The sequence below is a fragment of the Aegilops tauschii genome, chromosome 2, assembly GCF_002575655.3.
Source record: "Aegilops tauschii subsp. strangulata cultivar AL8/78 chromosome 2, Aet v6.0, whole genome shotgun sequence".
Classification (NCBI taxonomy): Eukaryota; Viridiplantae; Streptophyta; class Magnoliopsida; order Poales; family Poaceae; genus Aegilops; species Aegilops tauschii.
Genome location: NC_053036.3, coordinates 77,175,250 through 77,199,870, shown reverse-complemented (window position 1 = coordinate 77,199,870; position 24,621 = coordinate 77,175,250). Strand labels below are relative to the sequence as shown.

Genomic DNA, 24,621 nt, shown 5'->3' with positions numbered 1-24,621 from the left:
GTCTCATCTTGAGACAGTATAACCATAATACAGCAGCCTCATCAAATGAAGAAAAATATGAAATTCATATACACTTGAACTCTCGATCCAATTATTAATAATTGGGTCGGATCATATATTCATATCTCATATCTCATCTCATCTGGGCTGATGGATGATTAAAAAAGCGTCAAACTGGCTGCGGCAGCTCGTCGTAGGTGGAGACGGCGGCGGCCGTCTCGTCGTCCTCGTCCCACTCGCCGCAGACGACGCTGCGCACGAACTCCATGAAGGGCGGCCAGTGCTCCGGCGAGAAGAACTCGGCCCCCATCCGCCTGTAGGTGAAGAAGGTCGGCCGCATCAGCTCCGCGGTGACGATGTTGCTCTTGATCCGCGGGAAGCTGCTGGTGTGCGTCATCACCAGCGACGCGTTCTCGCCGGCGATGCGCGCGCCGTGCCGCCGGCACGCGTTCTTGATCTGCACCAGCAGCTTGTCCGGGCTGGACCCCGTGTTCCGCTGCTGCTTGTTCATGCACACGTCCATGCCGGGCACCACCATGGTGCACCCGTGCTGCGCGAACACCTTGGCCACCGGGCTGTACCCGTTCTTCTTGTTGCTCTTGTAGAACCCCGCCACCGCCTCCGCCGGCCGCGACTGCGCGCCGTGCCACCAGTGCATGAACGGCACCTTGGCCGACAGCTCCACCGGCTTGCTGCCGAACACGCGGCTCGCCATGCCGAGGACGCGGTCGCCGTGGCTGAGCAGCTTCCCGGCGTACCAGGAGAGGAAGAAATCGCCGTAGGGGCTGTCCCACGAGCCGTGGTCGCGGAAGAACTCGCTCGAGTCCGGCGACTCGTCGTACCCCGGCGCGTTGTGCGGGCCGGCGAGGCCCCACATCGGGTTGCCCAGCGCCTCCGCGTGCTGCCTCAGCTGCGCCAGCATGTACTTGTCGTAGCACTGGAACTCGCCCACGCCGATGAACTGCGTCACGTCGCTCCCCGGCGGGTACGACGGGTACCGGAGCTCGCCGTTCGGCCCCAGCCCCACCGTCACGTCCTGAGCACCATCGGTCGACCCTACTAGTTTAAAATGCATGACAAAATGGAGACATTGGCTGATTAAGTTGTCGTGATTGATTCCGTACGGTGATGGTGGACTCGAAGAGGTCGTCGAAGGCGTCGACGAAGCTGCGGAAGAAGGCCTCGTAGCGCTGGAGGGGGGACATGCCGGCGAGCACGGGGAGCTCGTCGACGGCGAAGGAGAGGCAGTCCTCGTGGCGCCCGCCGGCGCCGTCGGTGAAGAGGATGTCGCGGTCCTTGGCGGCGGCGGCGCCGACCCAGGACGGGAGCTTGGGGACGCTGCCGCCCGGCGAGCCGTGGATGCGGAGGGAGACCCGGAGGCTGAGGCCCTCGTCGCGGGCCATGTCGGCCACGGCGCGGTACCCGGTCCACGAGAACTTGTCCGGCGACTCCGGCTGCACCACGGACCAGAACACCTGCAGCTCCACGCCGTCCACGCCCAGGAGCTTCACGGCGCGCATCCCGGCCTCGATGCCCCTGGCGCTGTTCACCGTCGCGCCGTCCGTCACCGAGTTGATCGGCAGGCCCACGAACAGCCGCACCGCGCCCACGTCCTCCACCTGACATCATCATGCACGCAGCGTTCCAACCGTCAAAATAATTCGCGCCTTAATTAGTTGAAGCCCATTCTGCAATTAAGCACCACCACCCACCACATCGCGGCTGTTCTTGGTGCCGCCTTGGACGACGGCGCCGGCGGCCTGGACGGAGAAGCGGCCGGGCCCGGCGACGCTCAGGACGTCCCTCGCGCTGCCGCCGCGCCGCGGCCGTCCGAACTCCACCCTCCGAGGCGCAGCGTGCCCGGCTCCTCCTCCCCGGAGGCGCCTCGCCGCCGGCGACGCTGCCGCGGCGGCGTGTTGCGTTTGCAGGGCATCCATGGATGGCAATCAATCCCGGTTGGGGAACTTGATCGGGGACGCTTTCCTTCGGCGTGTTGAGCCTAGCATCCGTTGGTCGGCGGGGAGTATTTATGGGGATTGCTGGCGGGAAAGGGCAAAGAAAAGGGGTGGACAGAACGTGGGGACTATGTTTAACTTCAGGAAATCTTTGGAAATGGGGCGCCGTGCTATTATTAGTGCCCCTGATCCATAAGTTTTACCTTCCAAAGAGTCTCAAAGGGACCCTAAAAAAAGTCTCAAAGGGAGCATCAACGTCCATTTAGGACAAATGAGAAACAGAGGAGTTTTACAGAAAGTACTACGTACTCCCTTCGTCCCAAAATAAGTGTCTCAACCTTAGTACAACTTTGTACTAGAGTTAGTACAAAGTTGAGACACTTATTTTGGGACGGAGGGAGTACATTGCTAGAGAAATTTCTGGGCAATGCTAGGCGTTGGCGCGCGTCCCAACGTTTCTGCCGGTCGCACGCCGGCCATCAGATTGACCCGTCCCAAGCCGTGCCGTTGTATTTCTATCCACCCAGGCCGCCCCCCCTCGGCGACTTCTCCTCCGCACGTAGGTCGCCGCATGGCAGTCGCCCCTCTCCCACGCGCCCCACAACACCCGTTCCCGCCCTCTCCTCCTTGCCTCGTCCCCACGACGCTGCTCATCGAGGCTCGCCGACGACGCTTGTCACGCGACTCTGGCGGGAGCTCGCGGCTTGCAGCAGACCGGCGCCTCACATCTCTGGCAAGACCTCGCCACGCCGTGCACTCGCCCCAGTCCCAACACGGGAGCTCGCCTCCCCCAGCATCTATGGACGCCACATCCAGCAGCCCCATGCATCTCGCCGTTGCAGCTTGGTGCACCGATCCTATTCGTCGAAACTCGTCGCGGTCATCGTCATCGGGCACCATTTCACCTTGGTAGCAAAAAAGCTCAGCGGTAGAAGCTTTTTACTTGTCGGTTGCAACAAATGAGAACGTCCGTTGTCATCGCCACAGAAAACAAAACGGACAATGAAGCAAAATCACATGCCGGTTCCAGCTCTGGATTTGCCGGTTGTAGCAAAACAGATTACTAGTGGAAACTTATGCGGTTCCTGGTTGCAACAAAACACATGGATTCAACGTCGCCGCCGCAAAAATTACTCAGCCGATTGCAGCAAAACCACATGCTGGTTCCAGCTCTGGATTTCCCGGTTGTAATAGATCACGTGCTCCGTCGTCGCCGCCGCAAAAATCACTCAGCCGATTGCAGCAAAACCACATGCTGGTTCCAGCTCTGGATTTCCCGGTTGTAATAGATCACGTGCTCCGTCGTCATCGCCGCAGAATAACACTGCGACGATGCAGCAAAACCGTTTGCTGGTTCCAGCTTCGGCTTACCCGGTTGTAGCAAAACCAAAAGCTGGTTCCAGCTCTAACTTTGCCAGTAACACATCATTTGCTTCGAACCACCTCTTGGTCGCTACTTCCGCCAATCGTCGTGGTAACAAAAAAGCTCAGCGGTAGAAGCTTTTGCCTTGTCGGTTGCAACAAATGAGAAATTCCGCATTATGAACATAATCATTTGCAGATAGTTGATAAAAAAGTCCTTCAAATACTCTCTACGCCAATTGGCGCAACGGGTCATCTAGTAGTATAAAAGTAGCATGGACATAGCAAAACTTAGGGATACGTTTGGGAGGTATAAGCTATGCAGAGTGTTTGGTTTGTACCTTTTGGATTCGTTGGACATTGTAAAACCCCATCCAAGTGAAAACATTTCTCTGGTTAGTGCTGATTAAAAGCATATTAAGACATTGTTGGATGGGGGAAGGGGGGGGGGGTATTTGCGAGGAAATCTGTCTTGTCTACAGCGAAAATGAATCCATTTATCATTTATTCATTGAATGCCCTCTAGCAAAATAGATCTGGAACATAGTAAGATGTGCATAGTTGCTTGTTTCAATGGTCGGCGTAAAGGTCATCATGGGAAGAGATGAAATCCAGAAAGTGCGTAATATAGCTTGTTTTCATAAAAAATTGCCCTCTCAACATGTTGATGTTGCTTTTAGAATTCTACGCTGGATTAGTTTGTGGAGTTCTCTTCAATGGAAGTCGTCCACAAACTACTAAAGCTGAAACACCGCGCAAAGCTACGGGGTATGTCAAAATTGAAATTTTAGAGTATGAGGAAGTTGGACGGCATGCATCCCAAGGCTAACTGGTTGAAGCCCGAGCTCATGTGGATGCTGATGAAAGCTTCTTTCCTTTTTTCAACAAGAGAAGCATGAAGAAAGAATAGGATTGATACTGGTGTCCTGTTAAGCTTTTGCTCTGTCTTGTTGTTGGGTTTAGGTTGTCGCTCGCTACCGAACTTAATATTTTTTTGGTGGCATATTTTGCATGATGTTGAAATTGCTTGAGGTGGTGGTGTGTTTTGCTGGACATACTCTACTTCTGATTTCATTTATTGGAAAGAATGGAGTAACTTTTTTTTAATTTTAAAAATCAGGCTAAGCCTTTTGTATATATTGCACAATGTCAAGTTACAAGTTAGGATTTATAACAACTTGATCTCGAAATATAAACCCATCTAAAATGGTAGGTGTTAACTTTATTAAATCTTATTCTAACATATTCATCATGTTCTCCACTTTGCAAGGCACTTCACCTGGATTGCCGTCAGCCATGCATAATCATGTTTCCCCCAACAGATACCCTCTAATAGAGTCGGGGGAGCTACAAAACACTACCAACCTTATAACAACGCCGACTAGTTTTCCCTCTAACCACATTTTACTAATCATGTGATCTTACGTCCACCAACCATGTTGAAGAGCTCATGCCTACGTAGCAGTGACTACTAAGAAAATCCAATCAATTTTTGAAGAGTTAGATATATAAAAATCTGTGACATTATTGTCGTTGAATATTGTAAAATTTCCCGCGCTAAGAAAAGATATGAGACTTCCCGCGCTAAGTTGTTCAATCTCTGTACTTAAGTAACCGAACTCGAAAGTGCTGCTATGAGCTAGATTTGTGCGTACAAGGGTAAAGAAGTGAGCAAGGCTACCTTTCCGCTGGAAATCCTATACCTGAGTGCTATTTGATCAGAGTGAGTTGTAATTGAGTGTGTCATCAACAGATCAACAAGCTCGACTGTTGTGCACAACTTTTGAAAACACATGTGAGTGAATATTGTGTTTATATTAAACCTATATACTTGTTTGTATTTTAATTTTATAAGACAATATTTTTAATTTGTATTTACTATTATTTATCATTATTAACATAATACAATTGTGGTTAATATTAATATATGATTTATCATGTTATACAATTCTAACGTCTATCATTAAATATACACTTGTACAATGGCAAACTAAAATGGTACTTTGTATATAAGTCATGCAAGTTTTCATTTTTAAAACATCCACTGAAAATATATTTAGTTAAAACAAAATCCCTTAAATGCAAGAAAGCATGCCTCGACAGTCTAATTTGTGACACATGCATTAGTTATAATGTTATATTGCGCGCGCGCGCACACACACACATGTTACATCTCGCGCTAAAGATCTCTACAAAATCTTGTTAGAGAACAAATATCCCCATCGAGGTTCTTAGAGTAGATATAAGCAAACATAAAAATCCGATGTGTTAAATGACTAGTTGGCAACTTGTGAATACTCTGTACATGGTAATGAATAGAATGGTGCACATATATGTTACTTCTTGGTAGAGATAAAAAACATACAATCTAAAAATATATCAATATTGAGGTTTCGAATGTATCGTAAGGTATAAGCAAGCAAAAAATTGCAGTGTGTTTAATAAGTTGTTGTCAACTTCTGCACACTCTATAGTTCATATTGAAATATCATAGCTATCTCTAGAAGTCGTGTTGCATATTTTACTGTGTTACTAAGCATATCACAACATATTCAAATGTGTTCCAGACATATGGTCTGTGTTCTTATAGAAACCAGACTATGTGGACATTCTCGTTACCCAGTCCCCGTGAAAGCTTTGCACGTGTGACTCTCTGTGGATTTCCTTTCACCAAACATTTACGCCAACCTTACTTAGTTTGGAAGATGATTCTTGACCCCTAAAAAGATCTAAGGATCAAGTGTTATGAATAATAAGGATACTTCTCTAGCTTTTAGGGATCTAATATTACTTTGAGTTCATAGGTACGCCAATCGAACATATAAACCTGGCTACGCTGCCCGTCGTTCTAGCGCACTTGCGCTCGCGCGACGTGTTCCACCCTATCAATTTACTGTCGCTCCTTTTACCGTGTTGTCAGCTAGTCAACCGTTCATCTCTTTTGCACGCACAGCGGCACAGGCTTCGGTCGAGACTGCATGACCGGTGGGCTCGCTTGTTTGTGGGGCCAAGAAGCAGTGGGTGGGCTGAGCGCCCACGGCGTCAGCGAGTGGCTGGGTCTGGGGTTGGACAGGTGAAAACCTAATGCATGCACGTACATGGCTTTCCCCTCCCTCACTTTACCCCCTCCTAGCCGCTGCCGCCGTCTCTTCCTCTTCCTCCTCTCTCCCGTAGCAGATCCACCTCGCCTTCCTTTTCTTCATCGTCCACGCGACCACACGCGTTCTAGATCGGGCGTCTCCGTGGAGAGCAGGGATGACTAGATCTTCACGGTTCGGCTGAAGAAGCAGGAGAGGCCTGCGGTGGGGCCGAGGAGAACCCGACGACGGGGAAAAGAAGCAGCGGTGGAAGCGCTCGTCTTGGTGGGGTGGAGCTGCTCGGAAGATGGAAGGGGATCGGCGACTTGCGGGAGAAGCAGGCCGGCCCTTGTTCGTCATGGAGACGCTTCTGACGCCACGAGCCAGGGCAGGTCGACCACAGGTAAGCGCGTCTCTTTCCTTTCTCTTCTCCCGTCTCTCTCTCTCTCTCTCTCTCTCTCTCTCTCTCTCTTTCTTTTTTCCTCACTTTCTACCCGGAAGAAGCCCGCAGGAGCAGTAAGCCATGGAGGATTTGGGGGAGTAAACCATGGAGGAGACGGGGGATGCACGGCCTTAGAGCAGCAAACCATGTCAGCCAAGGTGAATAAGCAACAGACGGTCATACTGCTCAAAACATGGATGTTTTGATTTTTTTTTCTTAAGATCTATAGGATTTTTGTCTGAATAGTTAAAGTATTTCTTTGGGCTACTTTGATTCTCTGAAAAAATTGCGAGAAGTAAGATGGTTGGCTTCTCATGTAGAACTCAGTTTATAGTTACTATGGAAAATTTTCATTGCCACTATTTTTCCTTTTCAATTTTATAACAAGATATGTGCTTTTATCAGGTTTGCTTATGATGTATCCAAATATGTAAAAAGAGCATCTTCGTATCAGGAACAAAAAATCATGGGTGGAATCTATTGACCATGAAGATTTTAATTCAATGACCTTCACTCGAGCTGTGATTTGGATATAATGCAGTAAAATTGTCTTGCATTAAGAATGCAGTATGCTTATGATCAGGATGAACTCAGGGATAGATCTATCATGCAGGTCATTCTTGCCACTCTGTAATTAGCTGTAGTTGTGAATGGCTGCTGAGAAAAATGGCCTCGGCATGCAGAGAAAGTTTCTGAGATGTGCATGACAAATATCTTGCTAATTTTGCATTTTGTAGGTAGATATAAATAAAGTTAGTTCTATTGTGTTACTCTTGATTTCTTCGAGGGTATGGTATTCTTAAAGGTTGGGGAATATTTTTGTGGGTACATGGTTTTCCAACATCCATAGTTTTTTGACCATTTACCAAGTTTGAATATTTATCTCCGCGATTCTGTTCATTCAAGTGTTATTACCATTTAAGCCATTCTATTTTTTCTCGAAGGTGTTGAGAAATTGTGAAATTCTTTGTTGAGCTCCTTTCAAATGGGTGCTGAAGTAGAAAAGCCGCTAACCAAGTTACCTATGGGTCCGGTATTCCTTTAGATCTCAATGTAGTCATATTTATTAATATTATTGGGTTAAATTATACCACGAGCTGGCTGCAACCTTAAATTGTGGCTTCAAAAGTAATTTTTTCCGTGTGTATCGGAAACATCAGATCTTTGATGTGGTGGTCATTCTTTATTTCCAAACTTCTAGCATTTGATTTGGTGTGATCCAGACAAAATCGAGCATAGGCGTCATAATATCGGATCTCAAAACAAGAGCTTGCAGTGTATAATTGTTTAGATTAAGAACATCATTTAAAATTGAAAAACTTTGTCGTATTCGGTACGTATAGTTGAAACATGCACGCGTTTAGCTTTTGGCTTGTTGTTTCCGACTTTTGCAAGTTTGTTTTCTCCTCTTTTATTTTAGCCCGGCGCCACCACTACAACGAGTAGTTCGATTTTGTTGGCTTTGATGGACTGTTGCACCTATAAAGCTATTCAAGGTTTTGTTGCTCGGCAGTTATGTGTTCCACACTAATCATGAGTGAATCACCTGTTTCTTCTGATTGAGCTAAACAATTTATGCTTTCCTCCCAAGGAAGCCTGGCAGTTTGTGGAGATTAATTAATACAAAACATTGTGCTATTGACATTAAAGTTGGTCAACGAAATTACATACCCATGTATCCAATTGCATTGTTTTAGACATGATATGGTAATGTTCAGAGTATATGGCACAAGATGACGGTGCTGCTCTAAGCAAAGGACTTGAAGAATTCTCTTGATAGAAGCTCAAAAGGTAATAAAGCACATAAACAAGCTTGCAATTTATCCTGTGTGCCCAGAACTATCGAGAACCATATCCATTTGTTTTGTATAGACATATTTATATTTATCTGCTGAATATGTGATTCTCTATTTTGGTTGGTTATTCCCGCTTCTATAAATCCTTTGATACAGCGCTGCTACCTACTGAAGTTCTATTTGTTGGCAACGAAACCTTTCATCAGCTATTTGTGTAAAACGAAACTATTAAATTTGTTGACAACGTAGGATGTCTGCCTCTGCTATTCTAAATAGAAATGACCATTGATGGCAGTAACATAGATGAGAAAATTTGTTCTTGTTTTGGTTAAAGGATTTGAACAAGCGATGGGTATTAGACATTCTTTGTTTTTTCTTTTATATGGCATGGCATTTACAATTACGGCTAAAACTTACACAGTGACAACCAATGTGTGACAAAGGGAAAAAATGGTTTTCTGAGTTTGAACTGTAGATGCTTCGAAAAGTACAACTATGCGACAATACATGGACATCGGACTATGGCTGCATCACTTGAGCTATTTTTTTGTCTCTGCCATCCGAAGGTTGTTCATTTTTACTTTCTTTAAACGGGACTATCTAGAGGATTTCAAGTTGTGGTTTATGAAGACGGTTGTTCGTTGTAGTGAATGACTGAAGGGTGACATGTTAATTCTTGAGCTCTTCACCCCTTTGTTATTTCTATAATCGATTGTACCAGGATTAAGATTCGCATGCTATATTTATCTGTCCTACCATTATGGTTTTAAGAGAAGACATGATTGAGCATCCTTTTCTGCACTTGTAATCAAATTGGTTCAGGGCTTCATGTACGATCGTTAAAATAGTGTCTTTTGGCTTTCTTTCAGCTTATGGATGGAGCCAGATGCAAATACTGACCCTGTGCAATAGGCGTAAGATCACAAGAGATCAATCTTTTGGGTGGTCACTTCCTGTATGGGCACATAGAAAAGGCACCAGGCAAGTAGTTTTGTCTTTTCATTAAAAACTGTTTTATCTCAGTTCATACCTATTCATGCAATTGTATTTTACATCATATTTGCTCCCTTCACAAAAAGGGTATTATTTCTCCCCTTCCCGAATAAGTGTTTCAGACCCTTTTTACAATTGAGAATCTCACTTGTAGCACGTCAATTTGAGTTCCACCCCACGATCAATTTACTGTCGCTCCTTTTACCGTGTTGTCAGTTGGTCAGCCGTCCATCTCTTTTGCATGCACAGCGGCAGAGGCTTCGGCTGAGACTGCATGACCGGTGGGCTCGCTCGTTTGTGGGGCCAAGAAGCAGTGGGCACTACTAGGAAAAGGCCTACTAATGGCGCACCTAATTTGGCTATTAATGGCGCATTAGTGGTGCGCCATTAGTAGCACGCCATTAGTATATTTTACTAATGGCGCACCACTGGTGCGCCATTAATTATCTGGTATACTAATGGCGCACCCCAGATGCGCCATTAGTATATACAACAGTGCGCCATTAGTATGCCACCAGGGGGCCATCTATACCCAGGTGTTTTGGCATACTAATGGCGCACCACAACTGGATGCGCCATTAGTAACTTCGGCATACTAATGGCGCACTGTTTAGTGATGCGCCATTGGCGCACTGTTTAGTGATGCGCCAGAGGATACTAATGGCGCATCACTAAACAGTGCGCCATTAGTATGAATATTAGTTTTTTTTTAATTTTCTGTTTTTTGCACAGGTTACAAAATGTATAATTGGACAAAATATAGACAGCACACATCAACAACAGATTCATCGAATACAATAGAAGATTAGTCTCTGAATACAATTCATCATTTTAGTCTCCGAATACAATTCATCATATTAGTCTCCGAATTGAAAAGACCGAACAAAGATAGAACATTATATTACAAGTCTCGAGACCGCGAGTTTGTCTTCACATTACAAGTCGATATCGATCATCTAAACTACCATCACATAGAAGAGAGCTGCGGTCATCACGATGAAACCTTCATTTAGGAAGAGAGTGAACCTTTGGTGGGTTCTCTCCACTGCTCCCAGAGTTGATCCCAGATTGTATATTTGAACCGACATTGCTTGATTCGCTTTCTTCAGGAAATGCTGCCCCATCATGCGCATTGAGAATCACACAATAGCAGTGTTCTGGGTCTGACAAAACCTGCTCAAATTTACAAGATCACTTTACTCTTTATGGTTAACTTAGAAAGTATATGGTCAAAGCCATCTGAAGGAAAACCACGGAACATCAGTGATAAAACCGCAGGCATCTACAATATTTGCAAAGTATTGCCAGAACACAATGTTATGTAATTTTTGGGAGAAGTAAATCAGAACTCACCACAGCATCAAAAGGATCATCGAAGTCATCAACTGAGAAATAAATGTTCGGATATGCAGGTACTGTCTCTACAGCCTATTAAAGGGATGTGAGTTACGACAGATTATTTATATTGAAAGGCAGTCTCTCTGAAAAGATGATGCCAGAAAAAAATTACCTTTCTTTGATCAAGGCGGAAATTTACACGGCTAGGGGATGCATATACAGTTTTTGAAACCTTGTAAATTGGAGGCAACCGCTTGCTTTTGTCTGCACGATTGCGAAGATTGCTGATACTATGGAAGTAGATTAGAAGAAGCACATAACCAACCATTAAATATTACTGAGGGGAGTTATGAAAAAAAAGGTTTTGTTGTGCATGACAATTGATACTACTGGCACTCTAAGATTTGTGAGTCCCTTAACATTCCAGGGCAAACTCAAGCTGAAAGATAAATTTGTGGTCACAAATTGTTCAGCCAGCTAATGAAAAAAGTGTGATTGTACCAACAACCCAGACCCGTTTCGCAACATTTAGTTGAAACAGAGAATGCTGTTTCAATACGGAATTAGATGACATGACAATCATTATTTGCCAACCGTCTCAGATTTTGATAAAGGGTGAGAAACTATGAACCAAAAATCTGGGGAGTTCTTTAACTGACTATAGCTAACAGACCAAAAGTGTTGTATTAATATAAGGATTTACTTCATTTAGCACCCCGTTGCCATTGGCGATCTGCCAAGACGCAATGAAGATAGTAAACACGAAGGCTTGGAGAAGAAGAGGAATAACTGAGAGTAGGAGGCTAATTGGTAGATTTCTCTCATTTGTTCAGCTTAACCATTCTCTAGGTACAGACTGGCTTATATAGCCTACAGCTCAACACAAGGCCACATCGATGCTGAACACACACACACACACTCTGCACCACCGTTATTACACCTCTTCTATACGGTGGCGCCTCCTGAATATATGTCTCAACTCCAGTGTCTCGCACACCAGCCATAACACCTCAATAGATCACCCAAAAAGGTTTGCAGTTGTTCTTATGCATAGTTATAGCTAATTGTTCAGAGCATACAAAGCTTGTAAGATCTTAGCAGAAGTGCCACAGAAACATACCTGCACAATGCCACTGTGACAGTATATGACGTGTGAGCGACTAAATTCAAATAGAAGGAACGTTCCCAATCAACCTCAGTTGAATTAGCATTTATGAGCTTTTCAAGCTGGCAATTGCAAAAAAGGAGCATATTTAGCCCAGTAATTCAAGGGAACGTAATTGTTCCCATCATGGGTTCTCCAACTAACACTATGTTATGTTAACTAGATAAGACATAAAAGAACACCGATAAGGATTTCCCATTGTCACTAGTTTTAAAAATTACACCTCCCAAATATGAAAATTACTGTATTGAGTGTTCATCTGTTCATGCATACAAAGTTAAAAATGGTAAGGGATCTAACATTGTCGTCATGCAACTCACAGATAAAATTTTCCAGTACTGTATGTTCATTACAGTTATACATATGAAAATTGCGTAGCATGTACCCAAAAAAGGCTCCTTCGGCAATTAAGGACAACAAATTAGAATAAATTTTCTATATATATGTATATGGTTAATGAAATAAAACAATGGGAACATTTTCCCTTACTTAAAAAAGCAGTTTATTTTAACAATAACTACAAAAACTGTTAGCTGAACTGAATACAGAGCATACTTGTTATGGTTGCAACTAAATTAACTCAACAGTAGAGAACATACAAATAAAAAAAAAGTGAAGAAAGAATGAATAAATTTTATAAAATTTTCTTGAATCTACACTACCAAGGAAGCCTAAAGAATTAGCCAAAAAAATCTTTAGTAAAGTGGATTTAGTGTACAAGCTGGGACAAAAAAAGAAGAAGAGAGAAAATAATTCATTATGGCAACAGCAACCGACTGGGACAACCTGAAATACTGCTAGTAACAAGCTGGTCCACCGACTGTTCGACCAATTGCAGAACAAATGAAGTTTCATGGCCTGGTGCATTAACACTAAGAATTTCCTGAGCCTATTGCAAAGCATTGAAAGCAGCCCTGTCGAAAATGTAACCCCATGAAAGCCTACGATGAATTGCATATCCTACACATACACACAGTTTCCAGCATTCCACAGAAACAACTTCATACCATACGTGGTGCAGTAATAAAACATATGCACAGCGGCAATACTGGGCCAAACAGAGTGGGATGCTAAGTTGACACTGCAGCTGCAAAACCAACAACGCTGCTCGAAATTATCACATGGAACTAACAACACCCATCACTTAGTCCTCGGTAAGTGTTGTTTTCTCCCAATTCTATAACCTGCCACAGCAAGCACGTACGGACCACCAACTGTTCGACAGATTGCTTCGGCCAAATCCAGCCACAAAACTCCCTTCCACTCCACAGATCAAACCCACGGAGGCGCAAACTCGAATCCAATACCACGCATGCCCGCTCAATCGGCAGCTAAAACGAAGCAGGAAACGGGAAGGATCGGCTTACTGTCTGCTGCATGAAGTAGCCCTTGGTGGCGGGGTCGACCTCGGCCTGCAGGCCCGGGTTGTTGGCCGGCGCCTCCTTGGCCCCCGACGACGTCGACATGGCGGAGGCGGCGAACACGGCCGGGTAGGACCGGCGAGCCCGGGCGAACCCCTGCACCTGCAGAACCCCGATCAGAAACCGTGAGCGCGAGTGTGAGAAGCGCGACGATCTAGTATATCAGTTCGCCCGGAGACCTTGGGCTGGGCGAGGCGGGGGGCGCGCGGCGCGGAGGCGGAGGCGAGCCGGCGGAGGGCGCAGGAGGAGAGGAGGGCGGAGCGGAGTGTGGCGGCGGCCATGGCAGAGCGGTACGGCGGGGTTATTTAGGGGAGAAGAGGATAGAGGAAAGGCGCACTAGTTACTAATGGCGCACCTTCAGGTGGTGCGCCATTAGTATGTTTGGACAGGCGCACTAGTTAAAAAAAATTTGATACTAATGGCACACCCTGGGCCAGGTGCGCCATTACTAGTAATGGCGCACTGTGTCTGGATGCGCCATTAGTATGTTTGGACAGGCGCACTAGTTAAATTTTTTTTTTGATACTAATGGCGCACCCTGAGACAGGTGCGCCATTACTAGTTACAACTAGTAATGGCGCACTGTGTCTGGATGCGCCATTAGTATGTTTGGACAGGCGCACTAGTTAAAATATTTTTTTTGATACTAATGGCGCACCCTGGGCCAGGTGCGCCATTACTAGTTGTGTCCGGATGCGCCATTAGTATGTTTGGACAGGCGCACTAGTTAAATTTTTTTTTTGATACTAATGGCGCACCCTGCGCCTGGTGCGCCATTAGTAGTTTCAACTCTAATGACGTATCAGAACGTGATGCGCCATTAGTATATACTAATGGCGCACCGCTTGTCTGGTGCGCCATTAGTGTCAATCCCATCTATAGCCCTTTTTCTAGTAGCGGGGTGGCTGAGCGCCCACCGCGTCGGCGAGTGGCTGAGTCTGGGGTTGGACAGCTAAAAACCTAATGCACGCACGTACATGGCTTCCCCCTCCCTCACTTTTACTCCCTCCTAGCCGCCGCCACCGTCTCCTCCTCTTCCTCCTCTCTCCCGTAGGAGATCCACCTCGCCTTCCTTTTCTTCATCGTCCACGCGACCACACACGCTCTAGATCGGGCGTATCCGTGGAGAGCAGGGATGACCAGATCTTCACGGTTCGGTTGAAGAAGCAGGAGAGGCCTGCGGTGGGGCGACCCGAGTCAAGGAGAACACGGCGACAGGGAAAAGAAGCAGCGGTGGCAGTGCTTGTCTTGGTGGGGTGGAGCTGCTCGCAAGATGGATGGGGACCGGCGACTTGCGGGAGAAGCAGGCCGGCCCTTGTTCGTCATGGAGACGCTTCTGGCGCGTCGAGCCAGGGTAGGTTGACCACAGGTGAGCGCGTCTCTTTCCTTTCACTTCTCCCGTCTCTCTCTCTCTTTCTTTTTTCCTCACTTTCTACCCTGAAGAAGCCCACAGGAGCAGTAAACCTTGGGGGATTTGGGGGAGTAAACCATGGAGGACACGGGGGATGCACGGCCTTAGAGCAGCAAACCATGTCAGCCAAGGTGAATAAGCAACACACGGTCATACTGCTCAAAACATGGATGTTTGGAAATTTTTATTTTTTTCTCAAGATCTGTAGGATTTTTGTCTGAATAGTTAAAGTATTTCTTTGGGCTACTTTGATTCTCTGAAACAATTGCGAGAAGTAAGATGATTGGCTTCTCATGTAGAACTCAGTTTACAGTTACTATGGAAATTTTTAATTGCCACTATTTTTCCTTTTCAATTTTATAACAAGATATGTGCTTTTATCAGGTTTGCTTATGATGTATCCATATCTGTAAAAAAAGCATCTTCGTATCAGGAACAAAAATCATGGGTGGAATCTATTGACCATGAAGATTTTAATTCAATGACCTTCACTCGAGCTGCGATTTGGATATAATGCAGTAAGATTGTCTCGCATTAAGAATGCAGTATGCTTATGATCAGGATGAACTCAGGGATAGATCTATCATGCAGGTCATTGATACGTCTCCAACATATCTACTTTTCCTAACGCTTTTCCTCTTGTTTTGGACTGTAATTTGCATGATTTGAATGAAACTAACCCGGACTGTCGCTGTTTTCAGCAGAACTACCATGGTGTTGTTTTTGTGCAGAAATAAAAGTTCTCGGATTGGAACGAAACTTTGCGAGGATTTTGTATACAGTAAAAGAGAATTTCTGGAGCCAAAAACCACCGGAGGGGGCAACTGGGTGGGCACAACCCACCAGGGCGCGCCCCCCTCCAGGCGCGCCCAGGTGGGTTGTCCCTACCTAGTGGCCCCGCTGACCTCAACCCTGATACTATAAATTCATATTTTCGGAATAAAAAACCAGGGAGAAAGAATTATTGCGTTTCGTGAGATGGAGCCGCCGCCACCTCCTGTTCTTCATCGGGAGGCCAGATCTGGAGTCCGTTTGGGGCTTCAGAGAGGGGGATCTTCGATCTTCGTCATCACCAACCCTTCTACATCACCAATTCCATGATGCTCCCCACCGGGAGTGAGTAATTCCTTCGTAGGCTCGCTGGTCGGTGAGGAGTTGGATGAGATTCATCATGTAATCGAGTTAGTTTTGTTAGGGCTTGATCCCTAGTATCCATTATGTTCTGAGATTGTTGTTGCTATGACTTTGCCATGCTTAATGCTTGTCACTTTGGGCGCAGGTGCTATGATTTCAGATCTGAACCGTTTATGTTATCAGCATTTTATCTATGTTATAGATCCGACCTTGCAAGTTATAGTCACCTACTACGTGTTATGATCCGGCAAATCCGGAGTGACAGAAGTCGGGACACTTCCCGGTGATGAACGTAGTTTGAGGAGTTCATGTATTCACCGTGTTTTAATGCTTTGTTCCGGTTTTCTATTAAAAGGAGGCCTTAATATCCCTTAGTTTCCAATAGGACCCCGCTGCCACGGGAGGGTAGGACAAAAGATGGCATGCAAGTTCTTTCCATAAGCACGTAAGACTATTTACGGAATACATGCCTACATTATATTTATGAACTGGAGCTAGTGCCGTATCACCCTAGGTTATGACTGCTATATGAGGAATATCATCCAACGAATTCACGATCCAATGCCTACGAATTTCTCTCATATTGTTCTTGCTAAGTTACTATTGCTATTGTTACTATTGCACTTGCTACAAAATCATTGCTATCACTGTTACCGTTACCATTGCTGTTGCTACTACTATCAAAACTATCATACTACTTTGCTACTGATGACTTTGCTGCAGATAGTTAATCTCCAGCTAGTTGAATTGACAACTCAGCTGCTAATACTTGCAAATATTCTTTGGCTCCCCTTGTGTCGAATCAGTAAATTTGGGTTGAATACTCTACCCTTGAAAACTGTTGCGATCCCCTATACTTGTGGGTTATCAAGACCTTTTTCTGGCGCCGTTGCCGGGGAGCATAGCTATATTTGTGGAGTCACTTGGGATTATTATCAAATTATCACTATGAAGAATCTAAAGGATGCTAAGACTAAGATTTTTCCCTCTAAGACGAGGGGAGGTAAGGAACTGCCATCCAGCTCCGCTTTAGATTCACCTTCTGTTATAAGTAGACTTGCAGCACCACCACATGCTATCAATTCTGATATGTCTCAAGTTATTGATGATGCTACTTCTGCTATGAATGCTACTCTTGATGATGCTAGTACCTTGCTTGATGATAATGTGCCACTAGGTGAATTTCTTGATGAACAAATTGCTAGAGTAAGACAACATGAGATTGCTGAAACTGATGAAGAGCTTGAAACTAAAAATCTTGAAACACCTTTTACACCTAGTTCTCCTAGATATGAATTGCCAAAGGTACCAGAAGGTTATGTTATGGATGAGGAAACAACTAGAGACATTCTTGCTTGTAAGGATAGAGATGATTTGGAAAAATTATTATGCAAGTATAAAGAAAAGACTTTGAATGCTAAAATGAAATGTGATCCTCAGTTTGGTAGTTCACCTATCTTTGTTGATGATAAGGATTATGAATTCTCTGTTTACCCAAAGTTAATTACTTTGGTTGAATCTGATCCTTTCCATGGTTATGAAACTGAAACTGTTGTGGCACATCTTACTAAGTTGAATGACATAGCCACCCTCTTTGCTCATGATGAGAAGATTCACTATTATTATATTCTCAAATTATTTCCATTCTCATTAAAGGGTGATGCTAAGGCTTGGTATAATACTCTTGCTCCTAGTTGTGTGCGTAGTCCCCAGGATATGATTTATTACTTCTCTAAAAAATATTTTCCTGCTCATAAGAAACAAGCTTCCTTACAGAAAATATTTAACTTTGTGCAAATTGAAGAAGATAGTCTCCCACAAGCTTGGGGGAGGCTTCTCCAATTGCTTAATGCTTTGCCTGATCATCCTCTTAATAAAACTGAAATACTTGATATCTTCTATAATGGAGTAATCGATGCTTCTAGGGACTTCCTAGATAGTTGTGCTGGTTGTGTTTTCAGGGAATGAACTGTTGGACAAGCTGAAGAATTATTGAATAACATATTGAAAAATTATGATGATTGGATCCTTCATGAACCACCACTTAAACCCACTCCAAAGAAGAGGGGTATCTTATATCTCAGTCCTGAAGATATGCAAGAGGCAAAGAAATCTATGAAAGAAAAAGGTATTAAAGCAGAGGATGTTAAAAATTTACCACCTATGTAGAGGTAAATTCTTTATTAAAGTTTGATGAAGGTGATATTCCTTATAATAAACATCCTAGTCAATGCCTTTATGAGTTTGATAATTACATTAGAAAGCAAGATCGCTTCAATGCAAATGTTATGAAACAATTGAAATACAATTCTGATAGGATTGCTCGCTTGAGTGACTTGTTATTTAGAATCTCAAATGATGTTAGAGGTGTAGGAAAGCACGCCTCTATGGTTCAAACTCAACTAGAACAAGTTGCTAAATCTCAAAGAGGGTTGTCAGATGAAATGAATAATAATATCAATGATCATGTTGTTAGAGTAATGACTAGAGGAGGTAGAATGACTCAGGAACCACTTTATCCTGAGAGACACCCAAAAAGAATTGAACAAGACCCTCAAAGAGTTAAAACCAATGCACCTAGTCCCTCCAAAAAGAAAAAGACGAAGAAAAATGATAGGACTTTGCATGCTTCTAGTGAACATGAAGTAGAAAAACCTCCTAATAATGATAATGAAGTCTCTATTTCTGATGCTGAAACTCAATCTGGTAATGAACACTCACCTTCTGATAATGAAAAAGATAACGATGAGGTTCATGAAGATACTCAACCAAATAATAAAGAACCAGATAATGATGTTGAAATAGAACCAACTATTGATCTTGATAACCCACAACCCAAGAATAAAAGATATGATAAAAGAGACTCTGTTGCTAGAAAACATGGTAAGGAAAGAGAACCATGTGTTCAAAAACCTATGCCCTTTCCACCTAAGTCAACCAAAAAAAAGACGATGAAGAATTTGAACGCTTTGCTGAAATGCTGAGGCCAGTCTTTTTGCGTACTCACTTGACTGATATCTTAAAAATGCCTCCTTATGCAAAGTACATGAAAGACATCATCACCAATAAGAGAAAAATATAGGAAGCTGAAATCTCCACCATGCTTGCTAATTATACTTTTAAGGGTGGAGTACATAAAAAACTTGGAGATCCGGGAATACCAACTATACCTTGTCTGTCAAAAGAAATTATGTGAAAACTGCTTTATGTGATTTAGGAGTTGGTGTTAGTGTTATGCTTTCTCTTTATATAAAAGACTTGATTTGAATAAACTCACACCTACTGAAATATCTTTGCAAATGGCTGACAAATCAACTGCCATACCTATCGGTATTTGTGAGGATGTGCCCGTTGTTGTTGCTAATGTTATTATCTTAACTGACTTTGTTATACTTGAGCTGCCCGAGACGACAACATGTCGATTATCCTTGGTAGACCCTTCTTGAGTACTGCAGGGGCTATTATTGATTGCAATAAAAGCAAGGTCACTTGTCATATCAATGGTAATGAACATACGGTGCACTTTCCGAAGAAACAATTCCAAGTGAATGGTATTAATGTTATTGAAAAATCTCCGACAATCACTATTGGAAGTCTTCAACTACCTCTACCTACTGCCAAAAAGAAATATGAAATGCTTATTATTGGGGACATTCTTATCCCCATTGAGGTAACTTAGTGTTCTGCGAAAGTTCTTCGGTTTCATGCTAATCAGAAGTGGTTGTTAATAAGACTTGATCAACCTTATTAATGAATTATTTTTGAGAGGTATGAAGTTGATGAATTTAGTGAGCACTACCTTCTGTCCCTACCTTTTGTTTTCTGTTTTTATTAGTTAGATAAAATAAAGTGCCTTGCTTTGTTTGTTTTCTGAGTTTCCCGTACAATTAAAAAATGACCCAAAAATAAAAGTTCTCAGAATGCTCTGGAAATTTAATACGATTTTTTTTGAATATTTAAGAAATTTTAGTGCAAATAACATCAGATGGAGGTGCTCTAGGTGGGCACAACCCACCTAGGCGCGCCAGCACCCCCAAGCGCGCCCTGGTGGGTTGTGGTCCCCACGTGGGCCCCCTCACTTATCTCTTCGTCCCACATCATCACCTACCTCTAGAAAAAATCACCATTGCTCTCTCTCTCTCTCTCGTGTTCTTGCTCTCAAACCCGTGGATTTCGATCTCTTTGCTTGAAGCTCCGTTTCCGAAACTGTTTTGGGGGATTGTTGCTTGGTATGTGACTCCTTCATTTGTCCAATTAGTTTTTGCTTTAGTGGTTTATATTTAGAATAATTAGTGACTCTTGGTGCTGCTGTAGATGAGCCTGCATGTTGAATTCTTAGAGTTCTAAGTAGTTTGAATGCTTGATATGGCCTCTATGCATCCCTATGAGTAGTTGCTATCAATCTTGTGAAGTTTTGTTGACAAAAATTTGTGACCCAAATTTTTTCAGAAAATTGTATGCGAATATGATGAACCTCTTTGGAAGGAGTTCTTTGAGGAGGAGGTCCTTGGAGGCATCTTCTAGTAGCAGCTCCGCTCGTCAGTCCTATGTTGAACCAAGTGAAATGCCATTCGAGATGCCGCCACCAAATCATGTTTATGGCCATGCAACGATTATATGGCGCGTGTAGGCATTAAGGAAGAATTTGAGCAATATGTTCACAATGCCGAGCTCGGTCCCTACATTGCTGATAAGTGCAACCAACACCTTAGCCTCACTGAATCATTTACAAAAGAATTTAAATTCCATCCTCGTGAGTCCAGAGTATCATTTAAACTATATGACAATTCATTTACTATACATCTAGAAACATTTTCTAATCACTTCAAAATTCCATTTTGGGGTTCATTGGACGAACCACCAAGGTTAGAGTTTGAAACATTCTTTGTTGGAAATATTCCCTAGAGGCAATAATAAAATGGTTATTATTGTATTTCCTTGTTCATGATAATTGTCTATTGTTCATGCTATAATTGTATTAACTGGAAACCGTAATACATGTGTGAATACATAGACCACAACATGTTCGTAGTAAGCCTTTAGTTGACTAGCTCGTTGATCAATAAATGGTTATGGTTTCCTGACCATGGACATTGGATGTCATTGATAACGGGATCACATCATTAGGAGAATGATGTGATGGAAAAGACCCAATCCTAAGCACAGCACAAGATCGTGTAGTTCGTTTGCTAAGCTTTTCTAATGTCAAGTATCATTTTCTTAGACCATGAGATTGTGCAACTCCCGAATACCGTAGGAATGCTTTGGGTGTACCAAACGTCACAACATAACTGGGTGGCTATAAAGGTGCACTACAGGTATCTCCGAAAGTGTCTGTTGGGTTGGCATGAATCGAGACTGGGATTTGTCACTCCGTATGATGGAGAGGTATCTCTGGGCCCACTCGGTAATGCATCACCATAATGAGCTCAATGTGACTAATGAGTTAGCCACGGGATCATGCGTTACAGAACGAGTAAAGAGACTTGCCGATAACGAGATTGAACGAGGTATGGGGATACCGACGATCGAATCTCGGGCAAGTAACATACCGATGGACAAAGGGAATTGTATACGGGATTGATTGAATCCCCGACATCGTGGTTCATCCGATGAGATCATCGTGCAACATGTTGGATCCAACATGGGTATCCAGATCCCGCTGTTGGTTATTGGCCGGAGAGATGTCTTGGTCATGTCTGCATGGTTCCCGAACCCATAGGGTCGTTGTTATGGGAAATAGTATGTGGTTACCGAAGGTTGTTCGGAGTCCTGGATGAGATCTCGGACGTGACGAGGAACTCTGGAATGGTCCGGAGGTGAAGATCGATATATTGGATGAAGGGTATTGGAGTCCGGAATTGTTCTGGGAGTACCGGGTGACGACCAGCGTGACCGAAAGGTGTTTCGGAGGCCCCGGCAAGCATTGGGGGACCTTATGGTCCAAGGGGATGGGGCACATCAGCCCACTAAGGGCTTGTGCGCCCCTCCCAACCCCTCTCATGTAACGTGGAGAGGAGATTTCTCAAAAAAAAACGTAACGTGGAGAGGTGGGGGCGCCTCCCCTAGGGCAGCCACCCCTCCTGGCTTGGGGGGCAAGTTTCCCAGGGGTGGGGGTGCCCAAACCCATCTAGGGTTTCCCCTGTGGCCGCCGCCCCTCCCCTAGGGAACACTAGGGCGCCTCCTCCACCCCCTTCCCCCTATATATAGTGAGGGAGAGAGAGGGCAGCCGCACCCCTTCCCTGGCGCAGCCCCTCCCTCCTCCAACTCTTCCTTCTCCTCCGTAGAGCTTGGCGAAGCCCTGTAGGAATACCACAAGCTCCACCACCACGCCGTCGTGCTGCCGGATTTTTCCCTCAACTTCTCCTCTCCCCTTGCTGGATCAAGAAGGAGGAGACGTCCCCGAGCTGTATGTGTGTTGAACGCGGAGGCGCCGTCCGTTCGGCGCTAGATCGGATCTTCCGCGATTTGAATCGCCGCGAGTACAACTCCATCAACCGCGTTCTTGTAACGCTTCCGCTTAGCGATCTTCAAGGGTATGAAGATGCACTCCCTCTCTCTCGTTGCTAGCATCTCCTAGATTGATCTTGGTGACACGTAGGAAAATTTTGAATTATTGCTACGTTCCCCAACAGTGGCATCATGAGCTAGGTCTATACGTAGTTTCTATGCACGAGTAGAACACAAGTTGTTGTGGGCGTCGATTTTGTCAATTTACTTGCCGTTACTAGTGTTATCTTGATTCGGCGGCATCGTGGGATGAAGCGGCCCAGACCGACCTTACACGTACGCTTACGTGAGACAGGTTCCACCGACTGACAAGCACTAGTTGCATAAGGTGGCTAGCGGGTGTCTGTCTCTCCCACTTTAGTCGGATCGGATTCGATGAAAAGGGTCCTTATGAAGGGTAAATAGAAATTGGCATATCACGTTGTGGTTTTGGTGTAGGTAAGAAACGTTCTTGCTAGAAACCTATAGCAGCCACGTAAAAACTTGCAACAACAATTAGAGGACGTCTAACTTGTTCTTGCAGCATATGCCGTGTGATGTGATATGGCCAAAAGGATGTGATGAATGATATATGTGATGTATGAGATTGATCATGTTCTTGTAATAGGAATCACGACTTGCATGTCGATGAGTATGACAACCGGCAGGAGCCATAGGAGTTGTCTTAATTTATTGTATGACCTGCGTGTCAATGAAAACGCCATGTAATTACTTTACTTTATTGCTAACCGTTAGCCATAGTAGTAGAAGTAACAGTTGGCGAGACAACTTCATGGAGACACGATGATGGAGATCATGATGATGGAGATCATGGTGTCATGCCGGTGACGATGATGATCATGGCGCCCCGAAGATGGAGATCAAAAGGAGCAAAATGATATTGGCCATATCATGTCACTATTTGATCGCATGTGATGTTTATCATGTTTTTACATCTTATTTCCTTAGAACGACGGTAGCATAAATAAGATGATCCCTCATAAAATTTCAAGAAAGTGTTCCCCCTAACTGTGCACCGTTGCGAAAGTTCGTTGTTTCGAAGCACCACGTGATGATCGGGTGTGATAGATTCTAACGTTCGCATACAACGGGTGTAAGCCAGATTTACACATGCAAAACACTTAGGTTGACTTGACGAGCCTAGCATGTACAGACATGGCCTCGGAACACAAGAGACCGAAAGGTAGAACATGAGTCATATAGTGGATACGATCAACATGAAGATGTTCACCGATGATGACTAGTCCGTCTCACGTGATGATCGGACACGGCCTAGTTGACTCGGATCATGTATCACTTAGATGACTAGAGGGATATCTATCTGAGTGGGAGTTCATTAAATAATTTGATTAGATGAACTTAATTATCATGAACATAGTCAAAAGGTCTTTGCAAATTATGTTGTAGCTCACGCTTTTGTTCTACTGTTTTAGATATGTTCCTAGAGAAAATTTAGTTGAGAGTTGACAGTAGCAATTATGCGGACTGGGTCCGTAAACTGAGGATTGTCCTCATTGCTGCGCAGAAGGATTATGTCCTTAATGCACCGCTCAGTGTGCTGAACCTCGAGCATCGGTTGTGAATGTTGCGAACATCTGACATACACGTTTTGATGACTACATGATAGTTCAGTGCGTAATGCTAAATGGTTTAGAATTGAGGCACCAAAGATGTTTTTGAAACATCACAGAACATATGAGATGTTCCAAGGACTGAAATTGGGATTTTAGGCTAGTGCCCACGTCAAGAGGTATGAGACCTTTGAAAAGTTTCTTAAGCCTGCAATCTAAGGAGAAAAACTCAATTGTTGAGCATGTGCTCAGATTGTATGAGTACTACAATCGCTTGAATCGAGTGGGAGTTAATCTTCCAGATGAGATAGTGATGGTTCTCCAAAGTCACTGCCACCAAGCTACTAGAGCTTCATGATGAACTATAACATATCAGGGATAGATATGATGATCCTTGAGCTATTCGCGACACCGCGAAAGTAGAAATCAAATAGGAGCATCAATTG

The 24,621-nt window shown here is 44.3% G+C and overlaps 2 protein-coding genes across 5 annotated transcripts; both read right to left on the bottom strand.

Moving 5' to 3' along the window:
• Nucleotides 1-73: 73 nt before the first annotated feature.
• LOC109786951 (inactive beta-amylase 9) lies at nt 74-2,013 on the bottom strand. Of its 2 annotated transcripts, none has more exons than XM_020345515.4 (3): nt 1,713-2,013; nt 1,125-1,619; nt 74-1,036 (listed from the first exon to the last, which is right to left on the bottom strand). In XM_020345515.4, exons 1-3 carry the CDS (start codon nt 1,935-1,937, stop codon nt 170-172), a joined length of 1,587 nt encoding a protein of 528 aa, XP_020201104.1. In that variant the 5' UTR covers nt 1,938-2,013; the 3' UTR covers nt 74-169. The 2 variants fall into 2 exon arrangements, with proteins under 2 accessions (XP_020201104.1, XP_073364120.1); XM_073508019.1 differs by having other exon boundaries at nt 1,716-2,013.
• Nucleotides 2,014-10,353: 8,340 nt separating this feature from the next.
• LOC109767865 (uncharacterized) lies at nt 10,354-13,876 on the bottom strand. Of its 3 annotated transcripts, none has more exons than XM_073508018.1 (5): nt 13,729-13,876; nt 12,084-13,645; nt 11,136-11,253; nt 10,979-11,053; nt 10,354-10,798 (listed from the first exon to the last, which is right to left on the bottom strand). In XM_073508018.1, the coding sequence occupies exons 1-2, from the start codon at nt 13,828-13,830 to the stop codon at nt 13,460-13,462; spliced, it is 288 nt and encodes a 95-aa protein (XP_073364119.1). In that variant the 5' UTR covers nt 13,831-13,876; the 3' UTR covers nt 10,354-10,798; nt 10,979-11,053; nt 11,136-11,253; nt 12,084-13,459. The 3 variants fall into 3 exon arrangements, with proteins under 3 accessions (XP_073364119.1, XP_073364118.1, XP_040257589.1); XM_073508017.1 differs by having other exon boundaries at nt 10,357-10,798; nt 12,084-13,651; XM_040401655.3 differs by lacking the exon at nt 13,729-13,876 and having other exon boundaries at nt 10,531-10,798; nt 12,084-12,368.
• Between the last annotated feature and the right edge of the window lie 10,745 nt (nt 13,877-24,621).